This window comes from Balaenoptera acutorostrata, chromosome 10 (genome assembly GCF_949987535.1).
Source record: "Balaenoptera acutorostrata chromosome 10, mBalAcu1.1, whole genome shotgun sequence".
NCBI classification, from domain to species: Eukaryota; Metazoa; Chordata; class Mammalia; order Artiodactyla; family Balaenopteridae; genus Balaenoptera; species Balaenoptera acutorostrata.
In genome coordinates, this window is record NC_080073.1 from 606,821 (window position 1) to 619,731 (window position 12,911).

General features: G+C 59.5%; 1 protein-coding gene across 1 annotated transcript in view; it reads left to right on the plus strand.

Annotated features, from left to right (window-relative positions):
- Window positions 1–12,911, plus strand: part of CHCHD6 (coiled-coil-helix-coiled-coil-helix domain containing 6) — a 131,297-nt gene that overhangs the window by 103,912 nt on the left and 14,474 nt on the right. The window contains exon 6 of the mRNA XM_057554663.1: window positions 2,046–2,116. Within this exon, the coding sequence (XP_057410646.1) occupies window positions 2,046–2,116 (71 nt within the window). The remainder of the gene's footprint in view (window positions 1–2,045; window positions 2,117–12,911) is intronic.

Consider the following 12,911-nt stretch of genomic DNA (forward strand, 5'->3'; position numbering starts at 1 on the left):
GAAGGGACGGTGCCCGGCTGCTCTCCCAGGGGGGCAGGGCTGAGCCGTGAGGCTGTCTGTGGGAGGGGACGGGCGGCGTGGCTGGGGGCTTGTGGCTTCAGAAGGGGCAGTGGTGGCGTGTGGGTGGTACGGTCGTCCCGTGAGCCCGCCCCCCTCGGCGCCCCACGGGGAGGGCTGTCCGCCTGACGGCTAGGAGACAGGGCTCGGGGGAGGAAGTGACCCAAAGAGCAGACGCCATGTGCAGAGAGAGTTAAAACATGGACCTCCCAGGAGAGCATCTGCTCAGCGGAGAGGGCCTGACCTGATTCACCTGTGTCCTTACGCCCTCCCCAGGGTCAGTGTCGGTTGACCGGCCACTGGTTGAGGTGGAGTTGGAATCTCTTGGCTGGAGCGTCGGGGCTGGACAGCTGGGCATCAGCACGTCCCTGTGGAGGGGGGCAGCCTGGCTGGGTGGGGAGAGCCGTCGTTTATTTCATGCCTGTTGTGCGCAAGGTGTTCGCAGCTCCCGTTGACCGTCAGAGGGGCCTCGGCTGTCTCCCCGGTTCAGAGGTGGGGAACATGCCAGGGAGCGGCGGGGTGGCCTCAGTCAGCAGCTGGGGGTGGCGGCCCGGCAGCGGGCTCGCCCCAGCACAGCCCAGAGCAGAACCCCTGCCCCTCGTGGGCTCAGCTGCGCCCCGGAACACCCTTCCGCGTCCCTCCCAGCTGGCCCTTCCCGAGGCCGTGGTACCAGGATAGGGCTGCCGGCCTAGTTCCGCCCCCCACCCCGGGTACAGACTCCGCCTTCGCTGCCCTGCAGGTGCTTCGGGGACGTGCTCCCTGCGCCCGCCTTGGTTACCTTCCCTGCAGGTGGATGACGGGGCCCATGGGGTACGGCGCTTGCCCCGCACGGCTCTGATCTGGGCACCTGTCACCTCTTCTGGTCCGAGTGGTCCGATCCTTTTGGGCCAGACTCCCTGTGTACTCAGTGGAGGTGGAGTTGGGAGAACCGGGCTCGGAGGCCGATGGGCCGTGGGGTCTCCGTTTCCGTGGGTCCCTTCACCTGCCTCGCTGGCTGCTTGCAGGGCCTGACTGACCGGCACCCACGGGAGCCCTGAAGCCAGAAGCCTGCATTTGCCCATCTGTGGTGGGAAGGGGCTGCCCCAGGCTTGCGTGGGCCCAGCAGCTCCACAGGGCATCTTGCTGGGGCGTCCGATGCCAGCCCCGTGTTGGGCTTCCTCTGGGTGGTTTTGTTCTCAAGCCTGCGTCCTTAGAGATGTTGGGTCCACCCGTGAGCCTCATGGGGCTCGGCCAGGAGCTGGTGTTGGGGGGCAGCTGTGTTTACGTTGGTTTCCTCTGGAGACATGGCATGCGGGGTGCTGGGCCTGGGTGGCCTGAAGCCACTCGCCTTGGGGCACAAAGAAGTGGAGTGACTGTCCGAAAGGACGCTGCGGTGGCCCCAGGCTCCAGCCCAGCTCTGTCCTGCTGCCGTTCCCCCACTGCCGGCCCTGTGCACACACGGGGTGCCCTCGGAAGGAGGGCAGCATGTGCCTCTGGGACTGCCTGGCAGTGCTGGTGAGTGCGGGGGTCCTGGGCTGTGGTCCCGGCACCGCTGCCTGCTGTGTGGCTTCGGGCAAGTTGCTTCACATCTCTGGGCAGCAGAGTCCACGTATAAGATGGGGTTGGACCAGACGAAGGCCCGGCAAACTTTTTCTTTAAGGTAGTGACTGTCCTAGGCTGTGTGGGCCTCGCTGTCGCTGTGACACTGTCGTAGCCCAGGGGCGGCCACAGCCGTGCGGTCACAAATCGTGGGCAGGGCCGCGTGCCCATAAAACTTTATTTACACGGTGGGGCAGGCCGGGCCGGGCCTCGCTCGCGGCGGGGGTGTGACCCCTGAGCCAGGGGCTCCATGTGTCCTGGCGGCCACGGCTGGTCCATGAGGAGCTGGGCCCTGCCTGCAATCCTGGTCAGGAAGTCGGCATGTGTGGACTCAGCACGGCTGCGGGTGGGGTTGCGGCCGGAGAGAAGCTTCCATCTGGTAACGGGTCGGGTCTGTTTTCTCTTTGCAGAATGTCGAGACGTACAGACTGTCTTCACAGCAGTTCCACAAGGCAGCCTTGAAGATGGAGGGTGCGATCAAGTAAGAGCTTCCTCCTCCTGAGCTCCGCCTGCGTTTGTAAAATCTCCCTGCCCCGAGGCCTGATTTCAGGCTTCTCGAGGGGCTCAGATCCCCGCGCCTGGGGTCGGGGCAGAGCCAGCCTCTCCAGGCCCAGGTCCTGCGTGTCCTGTGAGCTGGGCCGGGCACTGCGCTCAGTCCCCTGCGGGAGTCGAGAAGGGGTGCTGCGGGCCCCCCCGCCCCTGGGCGGGTTCTGGAGCGGCCTGGCCCTGAGCCGCGAGCCTCTGCGTGACTCTCGGTCGGGGCTGTCTTGCCTCCGGAAGAACGGGGTCGGGCGGCACAGGGCTGAGCACCAGGGTTCTGTCCGCCTGTCCTGCTCCTGCGCTGGGGGCCCGGGAGCCGAGCGTCAGGGACAGGGGTGCGGCAGCCTGTCCGCTGCAGACGCGGCTGCTGCTTCGGGTGCAGGTCCAGGAAGGTCTGCAGGGGCCCCGTGGGGAAGGGAGAGCCGGCCCCTTGTGTGCAGGCGTCCCTGGGGACCTGTCGACCTTCGTCAATCCGTTGGGGCCCCCACGCCTGCCCCTCCCCCTCCCAGGCCCGGTGCAGGGGGGACCGGCTTGGATCTGCCACCTCGAGGCGACGGCGTATGGAGGTTTGGGGACCAGGGGTGAGCGGCCGCTGCTGAAAGCCGTGGGGGTGCCCGGAGGGGGCACACCCCGTCCAGACCTGGCGCCGCAGGGACCCCCGAAGCCGGGGAGGTGCCGTGGGTCCTGGTCGAGCTGACTGAAGGGAGGGTGTGGGGAGGAGAATCTTCTCTTGCAGTTCAGCCCTGGGGCAGTGACGGGAGCCGGGGAGCAGGACCCTCCCGCTCCCGGGGGGGCGACGGAGACCTGGGACCCCGAGGGCGGAGCGTTCTCGCTGCCCTGGTGGGGTCCCCACCCCTCCCAGATGAGATTCCGGCTCACCGGCATCACAGGCACTGAGTGACAGGGAGAGGCTGGGTGACAGCCACCCAGGAATGTGACCCCCAGAAGTGGGCAGGCCCTCGCCAGGCTCCCGAGTGGGGCAGCCCCCGCCCTCTTTCCCTGGATCTCGACCTACCTGCAGGGGAAGGAGCTGGAGAGCTGCCAGGACTCTGCCGTCAGCACTGCCGCGTTTTGTCACCCACCATGTGGCCCCATCCTGAGGGGGGACTCGGGTGGATTTGACTGTCACCTCCTTTTTCATTCTCGTGCCCTCTGAAGGCAAAGGGGGTTGGCGTGTGTGGTGCAGGGGGGACTCTGTCTGTCCAGGGCATCCTGGACGATGCTCCCCGTAGAGCGTGTGACTGAAGGGTCGGTGCGCCTCGTCTGCTGTCGGCGGTTCCATCTCGCAGACCGGGAACTGGGGCCAGGGGGGCCGGACGGCTCCCTCACCCGCACAGTCACGCCTGGACGTGCGGCGGGGCCAAGCTCGGCTCGGACAGCTCCGGGGCCTCTGGGCCTCACTGTCCGTCTTGGCGGCTTTGCTGTCCCGTGGAGGCCCCTGTGGACGTAAGGTGGGCGGCGGGACGGAGGTGAGAGCCCAGCAGACCTGGACTCAGACCTCGGCCCCGCCTCCTGCTGGGTTTCCTGTCTGCAGGTGAGACCCCCGTGGGCAGTGGGCCTGGGCCGTCAGCGGCTGCTGTGCCTGCGTGACAGTGGTTAGCGGTGGCGGTCGTTTATTTCGTCGTCCCTTCACCACACCTAGCATGGCATAGTGTGGAACAGATTTAACATGTAAACTGAGTTCACTAAAAAACTGTTGCAATTTCCCAAACAGAGCCAACAGGAGGCAGCGTTAGAGACTGTTTTACTTAAAGCCTGGGGTGGGGACCGAGTCCTTGGTAGGAGAGTTCTTGCATTTGCAAATGTGTGTCGACTGTATGGTAAATACCACAGAAGTAAGTGCAGCTGCTGACCGGTCACATCGGAGCATTTTCTTCTAAGACAGTGGGCGTCTTTTAGCACCTCTGAGTCCATGGAGTGGTCACTTAGGTGGTTAACCAGATGCCTGTGCGTCTTTCACACACGGACACGGAGCACAGAGCGCCTGCATCCGCCAGGCACCTTGCTTGGCACTGGTGACAGGACCACAAAGAAGACAGCTTCCGTTCCTGCCAGCCAGGCACTTACAGCATTTAGGGGATGACAAACAACATTTAAAAACTAACTGCACAAAAAGCATTTGCCCAAACAATGGCCGATTACAGTGATGAGCCGTGAAAGACAGTGAGTGAAGAAGCCCAGTCTGAGGCCCCGACCCAGACCCCAGACCCGGGCGGGCATGGGGTGGGGGTGTCCTGCACTTAAACTGACTCCTCAGGACCCGAGACGTGGGCCAGAGCGAGCAAGGAGGGAGAGAGGGCTTCCCAAAAGAAGGTCAGCAGGTGCGGAGGCCCCAGGCAGGAAGCGATTAGCATGTTCAAGGCACTGCTGGAGGAGTGGATGAGGAGACTGGGCAGAAGCCAGAGCCCAGGACTTTGTAGCCAGTTCCAGCCCGCTCTCTTTCCTAATATATGCATTTGAAGTGGCAATTGCTCTCCGGCTTTAGCTGCACCCTACAAGTTTGGGTATATAATTCTGTACAGAATTTTTCTGATTTCTTTGACTCATAGGTTGTTTCAAAATATATTGCCTACTTTCCAGACACTGGTAATTTTCTAGTTCCCTTCTAGAGCGTTGACTTCTGGTTTAATTCTGTGATTAGAGAACATGCTGTAAGTCCTCGAGACACTCTGAGAGTCTTCACGGCCCAGCGAGAGGTTGGCTCCAGCAGACCTTCTGTGTGCGTGTAAAGTAGTGGCTCCGCGGTGACATCGCTCAGCCGTGCCCAGATTCTCTGCATCGTTACCCTGTGTGGATTTATGGGTTCTTCCTGGGATCACTTCCTTCTCACTGAACTACTTCTTTAGTGTAGTTTGCTGATTACAGAGTCTCTCTGTTTTGAATTGTCTGGAAACATCCTTACTTTACCCTTAATTGGAAGCAGATAGCAGTCCTTGCCGTTGGCTTTATCAGGGCCTCTTTCTACTCCATGATACCTATTTTTCCCTGGAGAAGTCTGTGTGGATGTTATTGTTCCTCCTTTGTGCTAGTTCCTTTTTTCTCTGTCTGATTTTCAGACTTTGTCTTTGGTTCTTTAGCATTTTGACTCTGGTGTGCCCAAGTTTAAATTTTCTTTCTTTTTTCCTGCTTGGGGTTCATGCCTTGGGGTTTGATGTCCTTTCATTAGTTTTAGAAAATTTTCAGTCATTCCGTTTTCAGATAAAACTCTGCCTGTCTTATCTTTCTTCCTCTCTGGAATGACTGTGTCTCCCGTGTCTCCATGCTCTTTTTTCTGGTTTTCCTCACTGTTTCTTCATCTCCATGCTGTAACCTGAGTCTTCTCTATTGACTTTTCACTTCACTAATCCTCTCTCTAATGTGTCATCTGCTTTAAACCTATTTATTGAATTCTGAATTTCAACTACTGCATTTTTTCAATTCTAGAAATTCTGTTTGCATTTTCTCCCCCAGTGTCTGGTGGGATTCTGGTTTTTGCCACCTGAATTCTTGAACATATTAATTGTAGTTATTTTGAAGTCATCTGCAGGTCTGTTTCTGTTGCCTGTTTTTCCCTCGTGGTCCTGTTTCTCCGTGTGCCTGGTAATTCTTGATTGAGTGCCAGGCGTTATAGAGAAGGTACAGAGGCTTCCCCAGAGGTGCTCACCCCCTTCCTTGATGGGCCAGTGTGAAGGCAGATCACGTAAACCCTGATGGACTGAGCTGACTGGGTCCTGCCTGCAGTCTTGGTGGAGCTCAGGCTTCTTGACTGACCCCTGTCCCTAGGGTCTGGCTGTCCAGGGTGCCTTGTTCTTGGCGAGCTCTGAAGCCCTATGTTTGCTTCCTCAACTCTATGAAACTTCTGAGAATTCTACTCTGCCCTTCAGTGGCTTTTTACTTAGGTTCTGAGTTTCCTGCCATGAGGCTTCTTGAGCTCACGGATCTGAAGAATGCTTTAAAGGAGGAAAACCCCTGCGTGTGCCTCCCTTCTCCCTGGAGTCCCGATCCCTTGAGTCCCAGCCATGCTGTGTCTCTACCGTCCCGGGAGAGCTCCAGAGGCCCTGCTGGCTTCTCTGCCTTTTAGCAGAAGCTGTTTGCCCAACACCAAGAATTGGCAAAAACTCAGGGGGATGGGGGGAGGCAGCTCCAGGAATGAACACTCACCTCCAGGTTCCCTTCTCCTCAGGAGAGCGTAGTTCTTCCACCAGCCACTCCCCTGTGGCTGGGCGTCCCAGCTTTGCTTTTGAGGAAGGGGTTAGAGTTTGCCAAGCAGAAAACAGCACCGTGGGTCACATTGGCTGGGTTAGACGCTGACGGACAGTGACCCTCCCAACGTCACGCTGGCCTCTGGAGCTTCCCTGAGGCTGCCAGGCCCACCGTATCCTCGGGGGTCAGCAAGCACTTGGCCTGAGGAGGAGCACGGGCGGCGAGGCCAACATCCACAGGCTGGGGCTCTGGTTTCAGAAGAATCCATTGTTGGGGCAGAAGCAAATCACCCAGTACACACGCACACACGCGCACACGTGCACACATACCCTCTACCTCACAGCAGCACGGAAGGCGGAATTGCTCAGGTTTCCTGAAGGAAGAGATTAAGACCCCGGGGAACATCCTGCATTTATTGTCACATCTATTTTTTATGATAACCTCTGTCCTCTTCCTGTGGGAGTCATCCAGAGCTGCTCTCGGCTCCCTCCTGGCAGGAAACTCATACAGCCCCTGGCCCCACAGAGGGCGGCCCTCAAAGAGGTCAGCACAGCGGAGCCGAAAGAAGAAGGCTATTAACTGTTTCCTGGGACTGAGTCACCGTGCTGCAGGGACCGTGACCAGAGAGGTCTGGTCCGTGAGGACACAGCTGCTGGGCTGCCCACCTCACCTGGGCCGGGCTCCTGCCTGCCGTGGGCCCATCTGAGGGAGGGGCTGGTTTTCAGGTGTGTGAGCTTCCCCGTCTGCATCTGTCAGGGACCTAACGATGGGATGATGATTGTCTATGGAGACGGTGCTTGTGGGCTTGAATCCTGAATAAGACGGGTTCAAACATCCTCTAATCCAGGTGGTGCTGTATTAGCCTGAATTCAGAGGCTGTTTCTGTCTCTGACTTCCTTTCCTTACCTAACCTGTTAAAAGGAGCATTTTCTATTCAGAAATTTACCAAAACACGTGGTTTAAACGGGTGTACCTGGCTCTTTGAGAGGTTGACAAATCAAAACCCATTTAATAATTCATTCACAAGACAAAGTGCAGGTAATCCGTTTCTTTCAGGATATCACGTGCGGCGGCTGTGCCGGAGCCTGTGTGGTTCAGGGTCTCCTGGTGTGAAGCGCGTGGCAGGGGCCGAAGCCGCGTCCAGCACCTTGCGGGCTCACTTCCTGGACTGTGAAACAGGGCGGGGATGGTGCCTCTTTTGCTCAGGCTCCTGCGAGGGCTGAGTGGTCCCCACGGGTGCTCAGGACCCACGGCAGGGGTAGCGCGGCATCCGAACCAGGTCCGATGGAGCCCAGATCTGCTCTTTCCTCCTGGGCCGCGGTGCCCGCTCACAGACGTCCGGCAGAGACGTCGCTGCAGGCTGGCAGGCTGACTGGCTCCCATGGCCCGCGGGCAGCGGCCACCAGGTTTCTCCGGGCAGAGTCTCCTCGTGGTCTGCTCGTGACTGGCCTCGAGCGGGGAGGCTCCCCCTTCAGGGACTCTCCCCGTGGCCTGCCCCGCCCAGGCCACGTCCACAGAGACGGCGGGGTGTGTTTGCCACGTGACTCGCGGCCCCCGTAGGGCTCTCCGTCGTCCCTTCTCTCTGCAGACAGGACTGGGTGGCGGTGATCTGGGCCTCTCGCATGGCTGGTACCACGTGTCAGGGCGCACGGGCACAGCTCCCCAGGCGGCACCGCCCTCTGGGCTCGCCGGGGTGGTCCTGGGGCCGAGACCCCTGCTGGGCGCCCCTCTGTCCCCGCACCGTGCTCCACTGGCCCTCAGGCTTCGGCGGGCAGGAGCCGTCTTTGCTGCTTTGTGTCCCGGGCCCCGGACCGGAGCACCCGCACGGTATATCCGGTGTGATCATTGCTTTACCAGCGCGTGAATGACGCCCTCCCGGGCACAGGCCGCGGGGCTTCCCGGCTGATTCGGCTCTGCCGTCAGGGCCGTGTGGGCAGAGACCCGGGTGCGGTGCCGGAGAAAACAGGGACCTGCATGGGGGAAACAGGTGTCAAGGGTGGGCCTGAGGCTCGGGTGCGGCTGGAAGGGCGGCCTGGTCGCAGGCGTGAAGGGCCTTCTGTGCGTGTGAGAGAATTGGAATGCGTCCTGCAGGCAGCGGCAAGCCGTGAGAAAGCTTGTAAGCGGGGATTCGTGTTTTAGAAGGATGACTGGCAGCATCTGGGAGAGGCTGAGACAGCACCAGTGCCGAGGTGGAGGTGGGGAGCCCACGTGGGACCCGCTTTGGCACCGCCAGCCGGGGACTCTCCCCCGTGGCGGACACACGAGGCCCCTGCACATGAGCTGGGCCCCCGACGCACAAACGGTCAGTTATGCAACGCGTTGCGAGGAGGATACAGCAGGACAGTGGGCGGAGGGTGGCTGCGACTCTGGGCACTGTCCCTGACTCCGGAGCAGAACCGAGAGATGAGAAGGGGCCGTGCAGACCCCCAGGCTAGGGTGCCAGGTGGGGAGGCCGGGGTCCAGCAGGAAGGAGGGAGGCTCCTGGCCGGGGAGAGTGTCTGCGGGTCCCCAGCCAGGAGGGCCAGGGCAGCCTTCTGAGGACCACAGGTGGTGGGCTCAGAGCTTGTCCTGCGGGGTGCCAAGTCCCCGGCGGACCCCACCCCACGTGGCCACAGCCTCCAGGGGCGGCCGGCCTCCGCCCGGTGCCTTCTTACTGCTCAGAGACCCATGACTCAGGAGGCTGGGCCCAGAGACGACAGTCTGTTAATCCCTCCCCTCGACAAAGACGAGATTGCCCTGCATCCCAGCTCTGTTAATGACTCGCTTCGGGAATAAAGCCACGGTCCCGAAAGCCTCCCTTCTTTGAGCCACTTTCGTTTTTCTTGGAGTGTCACGTTTTAGATCAGCTTCTGGGGATTAGATGCTGTTACAGTGGAGGAATCTTCTTTTTCAGTCAGTGAAGGGGTTACCACTGAGTGGCGTCATCCTTGGGTTTATTCTTCCAAGTCTGTTGCCTCCCTGTTCCGCTTCCCGAGAGAAAGCTCTGCTTAGGGTCCCGCGTGGTCATCTGTTCCAGCACCGCGCTCCCTGTCCTCCCGAGAGGCAGCCCTGCCGAGGGCTCGGGACAGTCGAGCGGTTATTGTGTAGGTCTCAGAGCCCCTCAGATCTGGGCCCCGTGGACGGGCTCCCGTCCCTCGGCGGCGACAAGGGCAGGGCTCTGCTGACCTCCCGGGACGCCGCACCGTCTCCGGGTGCCAGGTGCCGCAGGACCAGGGCGGGGGTTCCCGGAAGGGTGATCTCTGCAGCCTCTGCGAGCACGTGCGTGAGAGGTTCGTGGTTACGTGTTAGCATCCCAACAGCCTCCGGGCCCCTGGAGGAAAGGCTGCAGGGTCTGAAGGGTCGGGGGCTCCACCCACCCCACCCAGGAGCTCTCTGTCCTGAGGGTCCTCCCCCGGAGAAGCGGTGTGTGTGGTACGGGCTGGCCACGTGCCACCCTGGGGCTTCCCTTGCACTCACTGCACGGCTGTGGGTCCAGGCTGGAGGGGACCCTGGTTCTGTCGTCCAGAATAGGCCCCGTGTTCCTGGTGTGGTCAGGCCGCAGAGAATCGAGAGGCTTCTCCACAGTCCAGTCTCTGGGACGTTGAGGGTACCTACCCTGGGCCGTGATTCCTAGGAACTCCTTAAAGTGTCCCCAGACCATCACTCCTGCTGTTGCCCCCGCCCCCACCCAACACACGCACAAATGAGGTGAGGCCGTGAGCCACCGTGTGGAGGCACCCCGAAACCACAGGGCCCGTGGGCAGCCCCTCGCTGGCCGCAGCGCCGTCCCAGCTCGGTGCCGCCGCCTGGTCAGCTGGACCCCACTGACCGTCCATGCAGCGCTGCCGGCAAACCGACCCCCAGCTCCTACGAGAGACTCCTGGCGGGGTCGGGCGCTCTGAGTCTGGCTGCCGCACTCTTCTGTGAATTCCACGCGGTGGATGGACCGCCTTTCAGGCGTCTCGTGAGGACAGTTGTCCCACTGCCCGGGAGTTTCGCTTAAGCTGACACACGATTTCCCTCCCCACCTGTCCTGCAAGCAGCCTGACCGGTGAATTGGCTCATAGTAGTCACCTCGGGGTCCTTGGCCCCGGCAGGGCTGGCACTGCCCCTAGGGCGTCACTGTCACAGCCCTGCTTTTGTCAGAGCCGGGCTGCGGGAACGTGCTACCCCTTTCTTTCCTTTGACATTGCCTCCTTCGTCAGGTAAACAAGCTTCTACCTCAGGCAGGTACGAATTTCTAAATATGGGTTAGAAATATAAAATGGTTTAAAAGTAAAAAATTTGGTCACCTCGGTCCTAGATGAGAAAAATGTGTTTACGATACATGGTTCCTTGTCTTAAGGACGACTGCTCAGATCTGGGAGTCATTTTGGGAAGAGCGTGTATCTTGAGCGTGACTCTGGGGTTCCCAGGTGACTGCATGTCCCCTGCCGTGTCTTGGGTGATGCAGGACGCCAGCCGCAGCCGTCGGCGCTGTTTCCGCCTGGATCGTGGTTTCTGGTGGCAGGACGGCAGTGCTGGCGTGAAGCAGAGGGGGCTCTGGTGTCCCTGTGATGCCCCTTCCTCTATGCCTCCCACTCTTCAGGGCCTCCCTCCCTCCCTCCAGGGACCGGGCATTGAGGCCCAGCACAGCCTGTGCCGTGCTGACCACTAGGTGATCTTGAGCCAGGTGTGAGCACTCCCGGGCGGGCAGCCCCCTCCGCCCTAACCCAGTCTCATGATGTCTAGTCCTCCAGACCCTGACCGGCATGGTAACTAGTCCTCAGGGCCCAGGCTGAAATCCCGGAAGGAGGGCAACACCACGCGGTGAAACAAGGTGCGGCCACGTCTGCTTGCCTGGCTGGAGAGTGTAGGGTGGGAACCATGGTGACAAAGGCTCTCTGCTCTCAGGGTTTGTTGCTGTAGCTTCTGTGTATCAGCTCTAAACCATGTGCAGCTTAGTCCAAATGCCTGTTTAAGCACAGGCCAAAAGTCTGGTTGAAGCTATAACAGGAAAAATAGGATTTTTATAATACAAAGCTTGCCATTTGTCTTGGATATAAAATTTATGACACTTTCCGTATGGTAAAAATGACCAGTGAAGCTGTGTTTATTTCTTCAAAGGTAGCAGAATGCATCTTGAGGAATTAAGAAAAATTATGAAGGGTGATTGTGCAGCATAGCGAATCTCTAACGCAGATTAAACGGAACCGTTGGGGAGGTGAAATGCATTCCAGAGAGGGCCGAGCAGTGCTGGGGCCGGTGGGGCAGCTGGGCTCCGGCTTCGCTTGGGGCCAACGTGGCAGGAAGTTGCCGGCGCGAGGCCCACGAGTCCACGTAGATGCCACAGCAGGAAGGCCTGGGCCCCTCCCGTGCGGCGTGTGTGTGCTTGGCCTGTGCAGCATGGGTCCCACACGACACCTCGCACAGTGAGCCCAGCCGGAGCAGGGGCCGCAGCTCCTGTAGGCGGGCGAGGCAGATGGGAGGGAGGCCCTGGCACTCGGCGGATGCTGCCTGTGGCCCAGTCACCTGGACGATGTCACCTCACTCGTTCTGTGGACAGGATCACGGGGAGTCGTGCCGTGAACGGGCTTCCCAAGGGGACGGCGCCAGTGGTCAGGAGAGGCCCGTTGCCCAGGCTGCCCCTGCCAGCCTCCCGCGTCCGCCGAGTCCACCCGAGGGGAGAGGGCATGAGCGCCGGGGTCTGGGCTTCCTCTGAAGGCTTGGGAAGCTCTGAACTGATGGGAGTGGACGTGTTTCAGGACGATGGCGCTAGAGGTAGCGGAAGAAGTGTGTTGAGCTCAGGCTGCCGTCCTGCCCTTGTGTGGTTGATCGTCGTTACGCCCGAGTGTCTCTGCCCTGATGCATGCTCGTCTCAGCCTGTTGTGCCAGCCTGTCTCTCAGCGTGTGTGCTCGCGTGCGCACGGCGGGGCGGGTGCATGCGCCACGGGAAAGGAGAGAGGGTGCCCCTGACACCTGTGATTTGTGACCACGGGGAAGGCAAGGGTCACGTCCTTCCCGTTCCTGAGCAGCGATGGGACAGGTGCGGTGCCGGAGCCATACGGTTGGTCTCGCAGCAGATCCACCAGAATAGGCATGCATTCCTTTGACTCTGTGAGCAAGCTGATTTCTATTTCAGGCTTTTCAGAGAGAAGCATTTCTTTATTTGCTCCTAATTCAACAAAGATTTAGCTCCTACTTTGTGCACGTACCCATTTGCTTTGCATTCCACACCCACCTGTCTTCGTCCTGTCTAATTGTGTGTGTGCGTACAGATATACATAATAACTTGCAGTGCACTTGTAGAATCCATCCAGATCTATAACGTATGGATGTGGTGTCTGCACATTGTTTGATTTGCTATTTACTGTAGCACCTTGAAGTCATCAGTGATGAAAATATCCAGATGATTGTGTATCTTTACAGTTTTTCAAAATGAAAAATAGTTTTGTCTTCTGATTAGAAAAATGATACATGAATATTGTAAAAAATCAAACGATGCAGAAAAGTATTAAAAAGTTAAAAAAGCCCAAATTTCGCCCTGCTTAAGTTGTGGTGATGTCACTCTGAGCTGAGCACACACACAGTTGGAC